Raw genomic sequence first — 15,926 nt, 5'->3', positions numbered from 1 at the left:
GATTGTGAAGCTGAAGAATATGGAAAAGGGTAGGAAAACTGAAATTTTAGATATTTTTACAGAAGGGTTTGAACATGCAGTGACGAAAACAAAGTTTTTGACTCCGGATCATGATTTCTCTCAAATGGATCCAGGTAAAGTGGTGCGTAATGGATTGTTAATGGATGATGATGAAGTTGCCGAGGAAGATGATGAAAATTTAGCAGAGTAATTTGTAGTTTCTGTTTGCATTTTGATTTTATACCTTTTATTTTTGTAATACTTTTGTCATCAATCTTGTGATGATTTGAATTTGACATTTGCCAAGTGTTTTGGCCTTTTTGAATTTGGGTGTAGAAATTTGTCGTTGCTAGATAGTATTTGATGATATTGACTGTTTAATATTTTGAGATTGATTATGGAGATCAATGAATAAATTATTTGATGATGACTAATGAGTTGGTATGTTTGTAAAATTTGGATGGATTACTAAGAGTTGGTATTGTGCTATACCAAATTTTGTTTCCTATTACTTATAGGTTTTCTGATAAAAAAATTAGCTCGATGGTTGATGAGAAGTACTGTTGCCGAGTTTGTCAATGATTGATAATTACCAATTTTGATTGATAAATTTGGTGTGTAAAAATGTTGATTTGTGTCAAATTGAAGAATTATCACTAGTGGATAAAACTTTGATATTATTGAATATCTGATTGGTAGAGTTTTGAGTCATAATTGTATACAAGATAAATGATTCGTGATTTGCCTTTATAGTTATAGATTGGATTGATGGATGTCATTCATTAAAGAAAGAATGAAGGAACAAAGAAGTCGGGTTTCATATAACGGTAACAGAATGTTATTAGACCTTTGGTCACAAAAGTACAGGTAGGCATACCTCATTAAAACCTCTCCAAAAAAAATCGTTTATTTTGGGAAAAATCTTGTGAGTAGAAAAAAGAGTACAAATCTGTCCCTATCTTTTAGCTATGATATTATTTTGAAGAAAAAACATTCCTAGTATTAGGTAAAATCGTACCATTTAAATATTGAAGAAGATATGCATCATTCTCTAGAACTTCAGTAACTCGGAATGGGCCCTCCTATTTGGCGGCCAATTTTCCATGAGATGGCGGTTGTCTGACTTGTTCAGTCTTCCTAAGTACGACGTTGCTGATTTGGAAAGATCAAGGATGGACCTAATGGTTGTATCGTCGAGCTATGTTGCATTGTATTGCTTGATGATGAAGAGTGGCTATATATCAGATTTCTTCGATAGAATTCAAATCCAACCGCAGAGCTTCTGACTATAAGTGTTGGTCGGTAATTTGAGTTCGTAACGATAATTGAGAGATCTCCAACAAGATCATTGCGTCAGACCCATAAGCCAAGCGAAAGGAGGTTTCTTAGGTAGTAGAGTGTATAGTAGTATTGTATCCCCAAAGAATTTTTAGAATTAACTCAGTCCAAAGTCCATTTGCATCGTCCAATTTCTTTGTCAAAGCATGTAGAACTACTTTGTTTGTTGCTTCAGTTAATCCATTAGTCTGTGGATGTTCAACTGAAGAGAAACGTTGATTGATCTTTAAGTTCTGTAAAAAAAAGTTAAAACCATGATCAGCAAATTGGTTATCATTGTCAGTGATAATGTATTGTGATATACCAAATCTACATATAATATGTTTTCAGACAAATAAAATCATTTGTTGAGACGTGATTTTAGCTAATGGTTGTGTCTCAATCCATTTAGAGAAATATTCTATAACAACTACCAAAAATTTGATTTGACCTGGTGCAATAGGGAATGGAGCAAGAATATCAATTTTTCATTCGTAAAAAGGTCAACTTACTTTGGAGTTATGTAATAGTTCAGATGGAACATGTATTATCGGAGTATGTTTCAAAAAAATTTTTTTGTAAACTCGGCCAAAACAAAACAGCACGAAGTATTTTAGAAGATAAGCTCCAAGCTCCTACATGTGTGCCGCAGATGCCTTCATGGGCTTTAACTAAAGCAAGATCAGCTTTCGACCTATTTAAATATTTTAAAAGTTGACGAGTATATCCTCATCTATATAGGACATTATTTAACAATGTAAAAAAGAAAACTTGTCGTCAGAATTTTTTCAAGTTGTCAACTCCAGATGGAATATTTCTAGTTCTTAGATACTGGATATAAGGTCATTGCCAATCATTAGTCTTAGTAGTGCTTAAAACATCGGTTAGATTTATGCTTGGTATAACTAAAGTGGATTGTAAAGGGTCGAAGTGTGTGATTTTATACTTGCTAGTTTAGATAAAATGTTAGCTCTGTGATTTTGCTCCCTCAAAATATGATGAATTTTGAATTTGGAAAAACAAGAAATGAGAGATTTGACAATTTCTAAATATTTTGCTAAAAGAGGATCTTTGACTTGAAATAATTGGTTTACCTGTTGTATTACTAGCAGAGAATCACAGTGTACCTTTAGTTCGAAAATGTTCAGCTCTATTGCTAACTTTAGGCTGGCAATGAGTGTCTCATATTCGTCTTGATTGTTGCTTGCCTTAAAAGAAAAATGTAGAGAATGCTCCAAAATAATTTCATTACCATCTTCAAGGAGGATTCAAGCTCCACATCCTTATGGATTAGAAGCACCATCTACATAAAGGGTTCATTCATCGGAATGATCCTTAGAATTAAGAGCAGTGAATTCAGTGACGAAGTATGTTAGGTATTGCGATTTGATAGATCCTCGGCTTTGGTATCGGATATCAAACTCAGAGAGCTCGATAGACCATTTTATTAGTCGTCTTGCTAAGTCTGGCTTTGTTAGCACTTGTCGTAATGATTGCTCAGTTCGAACATTGATAACATGACTTTGGGAATAAGGTCGGAGACGCCTAGTTAAGAATATCAGTGCAAGAGTGAGCTTTTCTATCTTCAGATAACCAAGCTCGGCATGTTGTAATGATTTGCTAACAAAATAAGCAGGCTTTTGCACCTTATTCCTTTCTGTAACAAGACCAGAACTAACTGTCCAATCAGAGATAGATAAATAAAGATAAAGTTCCTCCCTACATTTAGGTTTTTGCGAAATCGGGGGTTTTGAAAGAATAGCTTTGAAGTTTGAAAAAATATTTTCACATTCATTATCCCAATTAAAATTGTTTTTCTTTTTTAGTGATTTAAAAAAGCAAGAAGATTTAGAGGCTAAACAAGGTAAAAATCTTGATAAGACAGCAAGCCTTCCTTTTAATCGTTGGACCTTCTTTATCGTTTGAGGACTCTTCATTTCCAACACAGCTCGGCATTTGTCAGGATTTGCCTCTATACCTCCACTTGTAAGCAAAAGGCCGAGAAATTTGCCTCCTTGAACACTGAAGGCACATTTTTCAGGGTTTAGTCGCATATTGTACTTTCTAATTTAGGTGAATATCTCTACGAGGTTGTCAATGTGAGACTCGCCGATCTTGGTTTTTGCTACCATATCAACAACGTAGACTTCCATTTTCCTACCAATTTTCTTGGAAAACCTTTTATCTATAAGTCGTTGCTAAGTTGCTCTTGTATTTTTAAGGCCAAAAGGCATAACTTTATAACAAAAATTACCATATTCAGTTATAAATGCAATTTTATCTTGATCTGAAGGATGCATCAAGATCTGGTTATAACCAGATATGCATCCATGAAACTTAAAGTGCCAAAGCCAAATGAATCGTCAACTAAAGCATGAACAGATGATAAAGGATATGCATCTTTGGAGCATGCTTTGTTTAAATCAGTAAAATCAACTCCCATGCGCCATTTACCATTATGTTTTTTTTACCATGACAACATTAGCTAACCAAGTTGTGAACCTGATTTCTCAAATGAATGCGGCATCAATGATCTTTTTAGTTTCCTCCAGGGATGCTTGTCTTTTCTCCATGCCGAGGTTGCATTTTTTCTGTGCTATAGGTCTGACTGATGAGTTTAATGCCAGCTTGTGAGATATTATAGAAAGGTCGATGTCGGGAATGCCGGCAGGGGTTCAAGCGAATAGCTCGGCATTTTGTTGAAGCAATTACCTGAGCTTATCTTTCTCGTCTTCATGTAGACCCGAACCTACACAAGTGAACTTGTTTGGATCGTTAGTTAAAGAAACTTTTTGTAATTCTTCCATTGGGGTAGGTTGGTCTTAAAGCTCGGATCGTGGGGCTAACTCGACCAATGATGGAAGTTGAAGCGAGTTGTGGACGACATTTATCTACGCACCTATAGCTCAGTTGGAAACAGGAATTTTTAAACTGATATTATAACAATGCCGAGCTTCACGGTGGTCACTGTGAATTGTTGCAATAAGGTTGTCCTGCACATAAAACTTAACATAGAGACGAATTATGGTTACTATAGCACCAAACTTATTCAAAAAAGGTCATCAAAAGATTAAGTTATAAAGACTGAAACAATCAACCACAAGGTTGAGTATCTAGAGTTTTGGTTTGAGGATTCTCACCAAGTGTGGTTTGTAACCACACAAATCCAAGATTGGCACACATTCACCTGAAAACTCCACTAAATCTCCAATAGATAGTTGCAGTATGTTGTTGCTCAGTTTTATTTTCTAAAATGTAGAGTAGAAAAGGACATCGACGCTGCTCCTGGGGTCTAGCAACACTTTGCGGACTATTAGGTCCCCTAGTTGAATAGAGATAACGACTGGGTCATCTAAATTGGTTTCATTTGTATGGAAGTCGGATGGTTTGAATGTCATTTCTGGGAAGTTGGGAAGAGACTGAGGATTGTTGTTGGTGCTCTCCACGGAGAGCATAGCTCGGTAGATATGCTTACGAGCAGAGCTCGTAGTTCTGCCACCAGCAAAGCCCCCTGATATACAATTGAGTATGAGCTACTTTTTCTTTGTCGCGAGAAGAATGTCTAGCAAAAGATTAGTCGGATGAATGATTTGTGTGCTTTTGAATGTGGCTACCGATGTATTTATCCAAATGTCCTTGCCTAGCTAATCGCTCTAGCAAGTCTTTGGCTACAACACACTCATCGATTGTGTGTCCGTTTTTATATGAAAAGCACAATATTTTGTCCTATCCACATTCTTCATATATTGATAAGTCCTAGCCTTCCGAGGAGGTTTAATAAGTTTTGTGTTCATTATTTCTTTGATTATTTCCTCCCTTTTTGTGTTGAATTGGGTGTAAGAATCATAACGGGGTGTTAGCCGGAAAGGTTTTTTGTTGTTGCGAGCTTTATCGTCGTCCTTATTGGTTTGGCTTTTTTCTAACCTCCGAGCTTGGCAAAGCTTTTTAATCTCCATTTGACCCTTAGCTTTTTCTTGACATTTGGCTAAGGTTCTGGCCTTAGCCACTGTTATGGCTTCTTAGAACTTTCCTAGGCGAAGGCCACTCTTAATAGCATGTAGGTGCACCTCTGGGTGGAGATTTAGAATGCTGATTGTGATCTTAGCGAATAGAGTAAAGATAAACCACTATTTTATGATTCATATTGTGTTTAATTGTATGATTTTATCAAGTCTTTGCCCACTTATTCATATGATTTGCATGTATTTACAATTCCTTCTTAAAAATATCATATGATTAAAAACTTGCTTCCTAAGATCTTTTAGTTATATATTTTTATCTTCCTTTGTACCATTCGATGCCGTGATCTGTGTGTTAAGTGTTTCAGGCTTCATAGGGTAGGAATGGCGTAAGGAATGAAGAGGAAGCGTGCAAAAATGGAAGGAACACAAAGAATTGAGGAGATGACCAGCGAGAAGTCACGCGGTCGCATGGCTGACGCGACCGCGCGAAACGGAAGAAATCACAGTGATGCACTCCCATGCCTGACGCAACCGCGCAGATTGGAAGCTGCACGAACGACGCGAATGCATGGACAACGCGCACGCGTGGTACGAGAAACACTGAGTGACGCGAATGCGTGGACGACACGGCCGCGTGACGTGCGCGATCTGCAGAATTTCAGAAGTTGCTGGCAGAGTTTCTGGGCCGCATTTCAACCCCGTTTTCGGCCCAGAAACACAAATTAGAGCCAGGGAACATGCAGAGACAAAGGAACAACATTCATTCCGCATAATTTTTAGTTTTTAGATCTGAATTTACTCCTCCCCTAGGTTTCTCACTTGAACATTCATAATTAGGATTTTGAAGATTTTGACTTTAGCTTTTGAGAAGAGTCTACCTCCGATACTCATCACTATAGTTTGTTATTTACTTTTCATTTATTCTTCCATATTCTTAATTCCTCCAGAGTTGACATTGGATTATTTTCACAAGTTATTAATGCAGAACTATTTTTATTTTTAATTAATCCCTTTTATCATTATTTATTATGTCTTCTTTTATTTCCCCATTGATTCTGTGAAGTCTATAATTATGATGAGTGAGTAGTTCCATAACTTGATTGGGAGATGATTGAAAGGAAACCCTGAGTTGGATTACTCAAGAGAAAAATTGTAATTGGGTTTATTGTTGGATCACCCTCTAGTCATTGACACTAGTCCTTCCCAAGGGAGAAGGTTAGGACTTGTGACTAGAAATAGCTTTCCAACTTGCTTGACTTTCCTTTACCTAGTAAGGGATAACTAAGCAGAGCAACCTTCAATTATCAATTAATCTTGAGAGTACTTCAACAAGAATAGGGCTTCCAACTAATCTATTCCCAGTCAAGGCTTTTATTTAAATTATCTAAATTCTTTGATTTAATTTCCTGTTTATCAACTCAACCATTTTTGAAAACACCTGATTAATAAAATAGCACATCTTTCTGCAACTCGTTGGGAGACGACCTGGGATTCATACTCCCAGTATTTTAATTTCAATATTGTGACAACCCTTCTAAATTGATAAACGGATTTTCGGCTGGTTAAGGACTGTACTTGCAATGTATCTCTTATAATAATTTCTCAACTCGCCAATTTTTGCCACGTCAATTTTTGGCGCCGTTGCCGGGGAGTTGCAATAGTGTGCTAATTTATTGATTGGAATTTATTTAATTGCAATTTTTCTTTTTATTTTGTTACTATGAGCTGCACGTTTCTTTCGTTAAATGACGCGTTCACTTCCTGATCCAAGCTTGCCAGTATTTGACCCTGAGATTGAAAGAACTATTTCACGTATAAGACAAGCTCAGCGTCGGCTAGTCCTCTCTGAGGACGAACCTGAACGTCATCTAAGGAAGAAACAAGCTCCCTCTCTACTGATCCAGTTGATTTACGTGTAGGTGACATGGCAGCACTTAGGAGAGTCACTATCCAGGAGGAAGGAGCCCCTGATTTTACACTACAGCCATTCCAGGCACACCACCCAGCAGTGGCTGTGGATTTTGAAATAAAGTCTGCAGTACTCAACTTGATGCCCAAGTTTCATGGCCTACCTGCTCAAGAGCCTATCAAGCACCTTAGGAATTTTCAGACTGCTTGTTCTACTGTTAAGCGTGATGGTACTGACGAAACTTCTATTCTGTTGAAAGCTTTCCCATTCTCTCTTGAGGGGAAGGCAAGAGAGTGGTACTACACTCAACCCGGAACAACTAAGAAACTGAGGAATTCTTTCCAGCTGAGGTCGCTGATAAACTGAGGAAAGACATGTCCATGATCGTTCAGGACGAATCTGAGACTCTCTATGAATATTTGGAACGCTTCAATAATCTTCTGAAAGCATGTCCCCACCATATGATTGACAAGATAGTGTTGCTCGGGTACTTTACACAGGGGATGAAATCTCAAGATAGGACCACATTGGAAGGTGCTAGTAATGTGTCTATGAAAAAGTACAAGACTACGGAAGAGGCATGGCAATTGATTAGCGACTTAGCTGAATCTACTAGGAATCACAGGCAGAAACAAAGTCGGTCAAGAGCTGTTACAGAGGTATCTTCTAGCAAAGAGACTGCTGCTATAACTTAGAGCTTATGTGAAATGACTAACTTGCTGAAGCAGATGCAACTAAGTCAACAACAGGCTCAGCAAGTTCAGCCTTCTCTATCACAGCACAGCCAACAGTTGGTTCCACAAAGAGTATGCGAAATCTGTACAGACTACAGTCATTATACTGATGAGTGTCTGCAACTCCAACCGGAAGACCACACTGTGGCAGCCACTCATAACTTCTATGACCGCCCCAATCAAGGGTACAATCAAGGTGGCAGCTACAACCATGGATGGCAGGATAACCCCAACCAAGGTTGGAGAGATAATTTCAACCAGGGTTGGAGGGACAATCATAACAGAGGAGGCAAAGATAACAATGGAAATCAAAGGTGAAATAACAATAATAACTTCAGGCAGCAGAATCAGAATCAGGCCTACAGAGCACCTCATCTCAAACAGCCTCAAGCATCTCAGCAGACCCCTTAGATCACTTATCCCTCTTCATCTCCTAATGATGAGTTACTACAATCTATTAATTGGAGACAACAGGCGATGGAAAACAACCTTACTTCCACTCTGAATGGTCTGAACTCTACTTTGCAAGCTCTTGTCTCACAGATTGGATCACTGAACAACTCCAACAACCAGTTTTCAAGCTCTGGTGGACTCCCCTCTCAACCATTACCCAATCCAAAGGGTGGCATTAATGCCATCACCCTAAGGTCTGGAACCACATTGCAAGAGAGGAATCAGGAAGAGCCAAACCCACCAGAACACGCCTCAGCTTAAGAGGTAGTGGAAATAGAAGATGTTGAGGAGAAAAAGGATATACAGGACATGGCTGAAGAAGAAGAAGCTCAATCACAGAAAGAAGCACCAAAGGACGCAGAAACTGTAGAAAACGTCATTCCTATTCCATTTCCATAACTTGCAAGGAAGCCCAGGAAGCAGTTGGAACCTGATCCCAAAATGGTAGAAATATTCAAAAAGGTTGAGGTAACTGTTCCCCTTTTTGATGTTATTCAACAGGTACCTAAATACGCAAAGTTTCTAAAGGACTTATGCATACATAAAGACAAAATTAATGAATTAGAAACTATTTCTTTAGGTAGTTCTATATCTGCTTTAATGGAAAATATACCTGAAAAATGTAGTGACCCAGGCCCATGCATGGTTAACTGTACCATTGGAGGTGTGATATTTTCTGATTGCATGTGTGATTTAGGAGCATGTGTTAGTAGAATGCCTTTGTCTATATACGATATTTTGAGGCTCCCTCCCTTAAAAAGGTCGGCAGCTCATTTTGTGTTAGCAGATAAAAGCATTATTACAGTGGCTAGAGTTGCTGAAGATGTATTAGTGGATATTAAGGGGCTCACATTCCCCATTGATTTTTACATCCTGGAGATGTCCCAAAATGACTCAGAGAAGCTCAAATTAGATGCTTTTTCAGGAACATACTCTTTTAAAATAGACGGCCGAGTAGTAAGCTTCAATCTGAAAGGAGTTATGAAGCACCCTCTAGAAGATCATTCTATTCTCCAGTGTGACATCATAGATGAAATCGTAGCTGAAGTTCACCGGGAGGAGTTTGAAGAGAAGTACATAGGACAAAGGTCCGAGTGTGGGGACACTTTCTGAGGACAATGAAAGTACTCTACCACTGCCACCAGCTCCAGACAATCCAGAGCCTGACCATGAGCAAAAGTTAGAATTGAAACCCATCCCTCCACACCTCAAATATGCTTACCTCGAGGACAAGCAGAAGTTTCCAGTTTTCATTACACGGGACCTCACTTCTCAACAGGAAGAGCAGTTACTTAGTGTGCTGAGGAGGGACAAGAAGGCAATTGGGTGAAATTTGGCAGACATAGTAGGCATCAACCCTCAAGTTTGTGAGCATAGAATATTTTTAGAAGAGGGAGCAAGACCCGTTCGTCAACCCCAAAGAAGACTGAACCCCACTATCTTAGAGGTTGTCAAGAAGGAAGTGACCAGACTACTAGAGGCAGATATCATCTACCCCATCTTAGACAGTGAATGGGTAAGCCCAATATAAGTGGTGCCCAAGAAGTCTGGAGTCACTACAGTGAAGAATGAGCATGGAGAACTCATAGCAACCAGAGTACAGAACGCCTGGAGGGTCTGCATTGATTACAGGCGTCTCAACCAAGCCACTCGTAAGGATCACTACCCTCTTCCATTCATTGATCAAATGCTGGATTGCTTGTCAGGTAAATCACATTATTGCTTTTTAGATGGTTACACAGGCTATTTCTAGATTCATATAGCCCCTGAAGATCAGGAAAAGACTACTTTTACATGTCCTTTTGGGACTTATGCCTATAAGAGAATGCCCTTTGGCTTGTGCAATGCACCAGCTACTTTCTAAAGGTGCATGATGAGTCTTTTCTCTGACCTTCTTGAGGACTGTATGGAGGTTTTTATGGATGATTTTAGCGTTTATGGTGATTTCTTTAGCCTTTGCTTGGATAGTTTATCGAGAGTACTAGATAGATATGTCAGTACAAACCTTGTATTGAATTTTGAAAAATGTCACTTTATGGTAAGACAAAGGATTGTACTAGGACATGTTATGTCTAATACTGGCATTTCTGTAGATTCAGGAAAGGTGGATGTTATTTCTAGTTTGCCTTACCCCTCCTCTATGAGGGAAGTCCGTTCGTTCCTTGGCCATGCAGGTTTTTACCGGAGATTCATTAAGGACTTTAGTAAGGTAGCACTTCCCCTATCCAGGCTACTGCAGAAAGATATCGAGTTCGAGTTCAGTGAGGATTGCAAACAAGCGTTTGATAAGCCGAAGACCACCCTGACTCAAGCTCCAATTATGAGAGGACTTGACTGGAGCCAGCCATTCGAAATCATGTGCGATGCTTTCAACCATGCAGTAGGAGCAGCGCTGGCTCAACGTGAAGGTAAGGATCCTTTTGTCATTGCTTATGCGTATAAGACTTTAGACACTGGTCAGTCTAACTACACTACTACTAAGAAAGAGCTTCTTGCTATTGTTTTTGCTCTGGATAAATTCCGAGCTTATTTACTTGGTACTAAAGTAGTAGTGTATTCAGACCACGGAGCTCTAAAGTATTTATTAGCTAAAAAGGAATCCAAACCAAGGCTTATACGTTGGATACTGCTACTACAAGAATTTGATTTAGAAATAAAGGATAGGAGTGGTAACCAGAATCTAGCGGCAGATCACTTGAGTCGCCTTGAGCACATTAAAGATGACTCCACTCCTATAGCTGATAATTTCACATTTGATAACCTACAAGCAGTATTTGAGGTAGTCCCTTGGTATGGACCTGTCGCTAATTATCTAGTTAGCCGCACCTTTCCTCCAAACTTTACTAAGCACCAAAGAGACAAGCTGAAAAGCGAGTCTAAATATTATATATGGGATGACCCATATTTATGGAGATGTGGCGCTGACCAAATAATTAGAAGATGTGTGCCTCAATTATAATTCCAGTCCATTTTAAAGGTCTGTCACTCATCTGAGAGTGGAGGACATTTTGGCCCTCAAAGAACAGCTAGAAAAATCTTAGACTGTGGATTCTGGTGGCCTACTCTTTTTAAAGACGCTGCTGAATTTTGTAAATCTTGTCCCCCATGCCAAAGGTTTGGTAATATATCCCAAAGGGATGAAATGCCTCAACAAATTATGCTTTTCTGTGAAATTTTTTATGTTTGGGGCATTGACTTCATGGGTCCATTTCCAAATTCTAATGGCCACCTTTATATACTGTTAGCTGTAGACTATGTTTCTAAATGGGTGGAAGCAACTCCTACCCGTACTGATGATACTAACACCGTTGTTTTCTTTGTTAGAAACCACATTATTTGTCGCTTTGGATCACCACGAGCAATCGTGAGCGATCAAGGCACCCATTTTGTAACAGGAGACTAACAGGATTACTGAAGAAGCATGGAATCATTCATAAAGTAGCAACAAGCTACCATCCTCAGACTAATGGGCAAGCTGAGGTGTCTAACAGAGAGATAAAATGCATATTGCAGAAGATAGTCAAACCTCATAGAAGAGACTGGAGCACCAGGCTACAAGATGCACTCTGGGCATACAGAACAGCATACAAGACACCCATTGGGATGAGTCCTTTTCGCTTAGTTTATGGAAAAGCCTGCCATCTTCCAGTTGAAGTAGAGCACAAAGCTTTTTGGGCAGTAAAGGAGTGCAACATGGGATTTGAGAAAGCCGAAGTTGAAAGGAAGTTGCAACTGCAAGAATTGGAAAGCCTTCGCCTAGAAGCTTATGAGAACTCAAGGCTGTACAAGGAAAAAATAAAGGCTGTACATGATCAGCACATCAAGAGGAAATAGTTCCAACCTGGGGATTTAGTCCTCCTTTACAACTCCAGACTGAGGCTCATGCCAGGCAAGCTGAGATCAAGGTGGGAAGGTCCATATAGAGTCGAGAAGGCTGAGCCGTACGGAGTTTTTCACCTAAGTCACCCTTCAAGCTCTGCACTCATCAAGGTTAATGGACATCGTTTGAAGCTCTACCATGGTGAGAAGGTAACGAAAAACAAGGAGTTAGATATCTTCCTCTTGGAGGATCCACTCACAGCAGAAAACTGAGCTAATGGAGCGTCCAACTTAAGGACGTTAAAGCAAAGTGCTAGGTGGGAGACAACCCACCATGGTATGATCGTTCCTCTTCCTCTCTTTATCTTCCCTCATCTATAACTCTTCTCCGTACTACTGCTTATATCTTTCATCTCATCTGCATACTGCACTTGCATCTTTAATTTAAAAAAAAAGAGAGAGAGCACACGACGCGACAGCGTCGATGACGCGTCCGCGTCAGGGTACCTTGGACACGAGAAGAAAAGAAACAGAGAGTCACGCGAAAGTGTGGCTGGAGGCGTGCCTTTGGCACAACCTGTACCACGCGACCGCGCCACCCACGCATCCACGTCATGTGGGGAAATAGGCCTCCCACACATCCGCGTCACCCACGCGAACGCGTGCCTTATAAATCGACGTAAAAAGGGTGTATGGCCGAAAGTTGAGCTGGAGCTGGGCTGCACTTGCGCTAGTCGCACAAGTCCTGCCACGCAAACGCGTGCCCCACGCGTCTGCGCCGTTCTCTCCAACTGGCCATCCACGCGATCGCGTCACTCTAAATTTTGGCGAAACATAATTTGAATAGAGAGTTGTGCGAGCGCGAAGCAGCCCTCGTGCCACTAGCACAAATCACGTCACGCGTCCACGTGACCGACGCGTCCGCGTCACCTCACTTAAGGGCTTTCCACGCGACCGCGTGCCCCACGCGTCCGCGTCGGTTGCGCTGCCCAACTCATTCAAATCTGCCAGATTATCTTTTCTTTTCTCATCCCATTCCTATTTTATTTCTCCCCTCCCTTCTTCCTCTCTTCTGCCCCCTCTTTCCTACCACCATTATCAAGGTTTTCCCTCTCTTCTTCCCTCCCTACTTCTTCATTCTTCTTCTTATTTTACATGTTTTCTTTTTTTTCTTTCTCTTCTACTTTTCCTATCCATGTTTTCTTTTTCTTTTCTTATTCCTCCTATTGGTGTTGGAATTTTATTTGGGTCATTAATTTTATATGTTGCTTATGGATTGTTTGGAACTTGTTTAACAATTATATATTATTTTTATAGGGTTACTTGCATGTTCAAAATTAATTTTTCCATACCTTATTTAACATGCATGCTATGTGTTTGTGAAAACGCCCATATGGCATTTTGCACTATTTTTAGATTTCTTTTAAATCTACTACTCTAAATGCCTGCTTTTCACAAAATCCCTTTTATATTTTATTAATTAAATATAATTGTTTTTACAAATATATTATTAGTTTGAAAGACTTGGTAATCTAATATGGACATTGAATGCTTGATCTATGCTACTCATGCCCTTTGCCGGCATGCCAATGAACACCTTGCATTTAATTGTCATCCCATGCACTTGCTATATTTCCATTGTTGATTTGTCACATGTAGTCATGTCCATGTGTTCACATCATTATCCATTCCTGTGCATTGATTACCACATTTTCCCATTCTTTTTCTTGCTATAACCCTTGCATTATTCATGTCTTTACTCGTTTCCTTTCAAGATGACCACCAAGAAAGGCAAGGAGAAAGCTACCCCCAAATCCACAGCAAGAAAAGGAACAAAAAGAGCATTAGTGGTAGAGCCTTCTTCAACTGCAGTCAAGCCCTCAACAAAAAGAATTAAAAGGATTATAAAGGTTGATGAAAAGGAGAGAGCCTTCCCAGCAAAGGACACTGAACGATTTCCCAATCGTTACTGTGAGCAGATGTTCCCCATTCTGGCAGCTTGGAATTACAACAATGAACACCTTCTTATCCTTCCACCACGTATTGCCGAATTTGTTGAGCCACAAATTGCACAAAGACATTGGGGATTCCTACAGAGACAGCCACGACAGGTTAATCTTTCTTGGGTAGTTGAGTTCTGCTCCAACTTTCACCTGCCGACCCTGCAGTCTATTTATATCCGTCAGAAGCAAGTCCCCATTACAGAAGAGGCCATTCAGCGAACCTTAGATCTTCCCCCTACTCCAGAAGGACTGGAAGCTTTTCAAGAAGCCGCACTCAAGCGCCAGGCGTACAAATTTGACTAGGACGTTGTTCTCAGAGTTATCGCACAACCTGGCAGCAAATGGATCTTCGAATACCAACGTTCCCGTCCTAAGGGAATCTCGGCTTCCGCACTCACCTTAGAGGCTCACGTATGGGCACAGATTATGTCCCATTACGTCTTTCCGAGCACTCATGAGTCCTCCTTCACCGCAGACATGGCCGTTCTACTATGGTGCATCCTCACATACCAGCCTCTAAATTTACTGAGACACAACCGGAATGCTATGGGACACGTGCAAATCGTGGGCAACCTACCTTTCCCCGCCTTGGTCTCTGATCTTATCTCAGCAGCTAGAGTCTCCTACAGAGCTGGGGACACCAAAGCCATACTTCCACAAGATGATCAGTACGTCCCTAATGGGAGATATCTCAGGCCACCACTTGCCACTACCAGCCAGTCCACAGAAGATGCTGCAGTTCTTCCACCATCTACTAGTCAGCTGCTGCATCAAATACTGAAGAGGTTGGACCAACAAGACCAAAAAGCAAAGCTCCGAGAGCGCCGCAACCACCGCCAATTCAAATACCTCAAGGAGCTACTCACAGGAAACCACAGACCTGCCGAGGACCCAGGCACTCCAGACTCCACTTTCTTCACCAGCACAGGGAGCCATGACGGTCCCGACTATAGAGATACTGCCACCAGCCCACCCTTGTTCTTGACAGATGGCACCGAGGACGGTGCAAAACCTTAAGTGTGGGGAGGTCGGTCAGTACCTGACTTCTGGAGTTAATTCTTTCCCCCCTAACACCAATTTCTTTCTTCTTTAGAATAGGATAGATTACATATTAGTAGGTTAATTGCATGCATGTTCTACCTGATTGAAAAGACAATAAGTTTCTTTTAAGACCATATATTTTTTTTTTTTGAAAAATTCACTAATTTAAATCAAAATATTTATGTTAAATTTGTTTGAAGTTGAAATTGGAACAGAATTTTTGAGCTAAAAAGAACACACAACCCGTGAGACTTTGAGTCTAAATACATGGTTACACTATTTAACCATAAACATTTTTTTTCTTGTGTGTTCTCTTCTCTATGATTGTAATCTGAATTTTGTTTTATCCTATATGTCCAAAATTAATGTGTTATGTGCATGCATATGATTGAGGCCATTATTTGTTTAACTCACATATCCAAAATAAGCCAACCCTTTTTAATTACCTTTGTTAACCACTTTGAGCTATTTTTAATCCCATTCGTTCTATATTGTACCATATTACTAGCCTTAAGCGGAAAACAATTGAAAATCCCAATTGAATCTTTGGTTAGCTTAAGATAGAATTTGTGTATTAACTGAATATGAAAAAATTGTGGGAATAAAGGGTGATAGAAAATATGTCATAATAGAACAAAGGAAATTTGGGTACCTATTCATGTGAAACCATAAAAGGAATTACAAATCT

The 15,926-nt window shown here is 39.9% G+C and overlaps 1 protein-coding gene across 1 annotated transcript; it reads right to left on the bottom strand.

Annotated features, from left to right (window-relative positions):
* Positions 1-2,633: 2,633 nt before the first annotated feature.
* LOC140183570 (uncharacterized) lies at positions 2,634-3,371 on the bottom strand. The gene is made up of 2 exons (XM_072232024.1): positions 3,296-3,371; positions 2,634-2,974 (listed from the first exon to the last, which is right to left on the bottom strand). Exons 1-2 carry the CDS (start codon positions 3,369-3,371, stop codon positions 2,634-2,636), a joined length of 417 nt encoding a protein of 138 aa, XP_072088125.1.
* Between the last annotated feature and the right edge of the window lie 12,555 nt (positions 3,372-15,926).

The sequence above is a fragment of the Arachis hypogaea genome, chromosome 3, assembly GCF_003086295.3.
Source record: "Arachis hypogaea cultivar Tifrunner chromosome 3, arahy.Tifrunner.gnm2.J5K5, whole genome shotgun sequence".
Lineage (NCBI taxonomy): Eukaryota > Viridiplantae > Streptophyta > Magnoliopsida > Fabales > Fabaceae > Arachis > Arachis hypogaea.
This window is presented reverse-complemented; position numbering and strand designations above follow the sequence as displayed.

Excerpts from the sequence above, each read along its gene's own strand:
- LOC140183570 (XM_072232024.1), bottom strand. The coding sequence starts at position 3,371 with ATGCGACTAAACCCTGAAAAATGTGCCTTCAGTGTTCAAGGAGGCAAA. Across the intron at positions 2,975-3,295 it reads CCTTTTGCTTACAAGTGGAG|AAAGGAATAAGGTGCAAAAG; the intron begins GTATAGAGGCAA and ends GTCTTGTTACAG.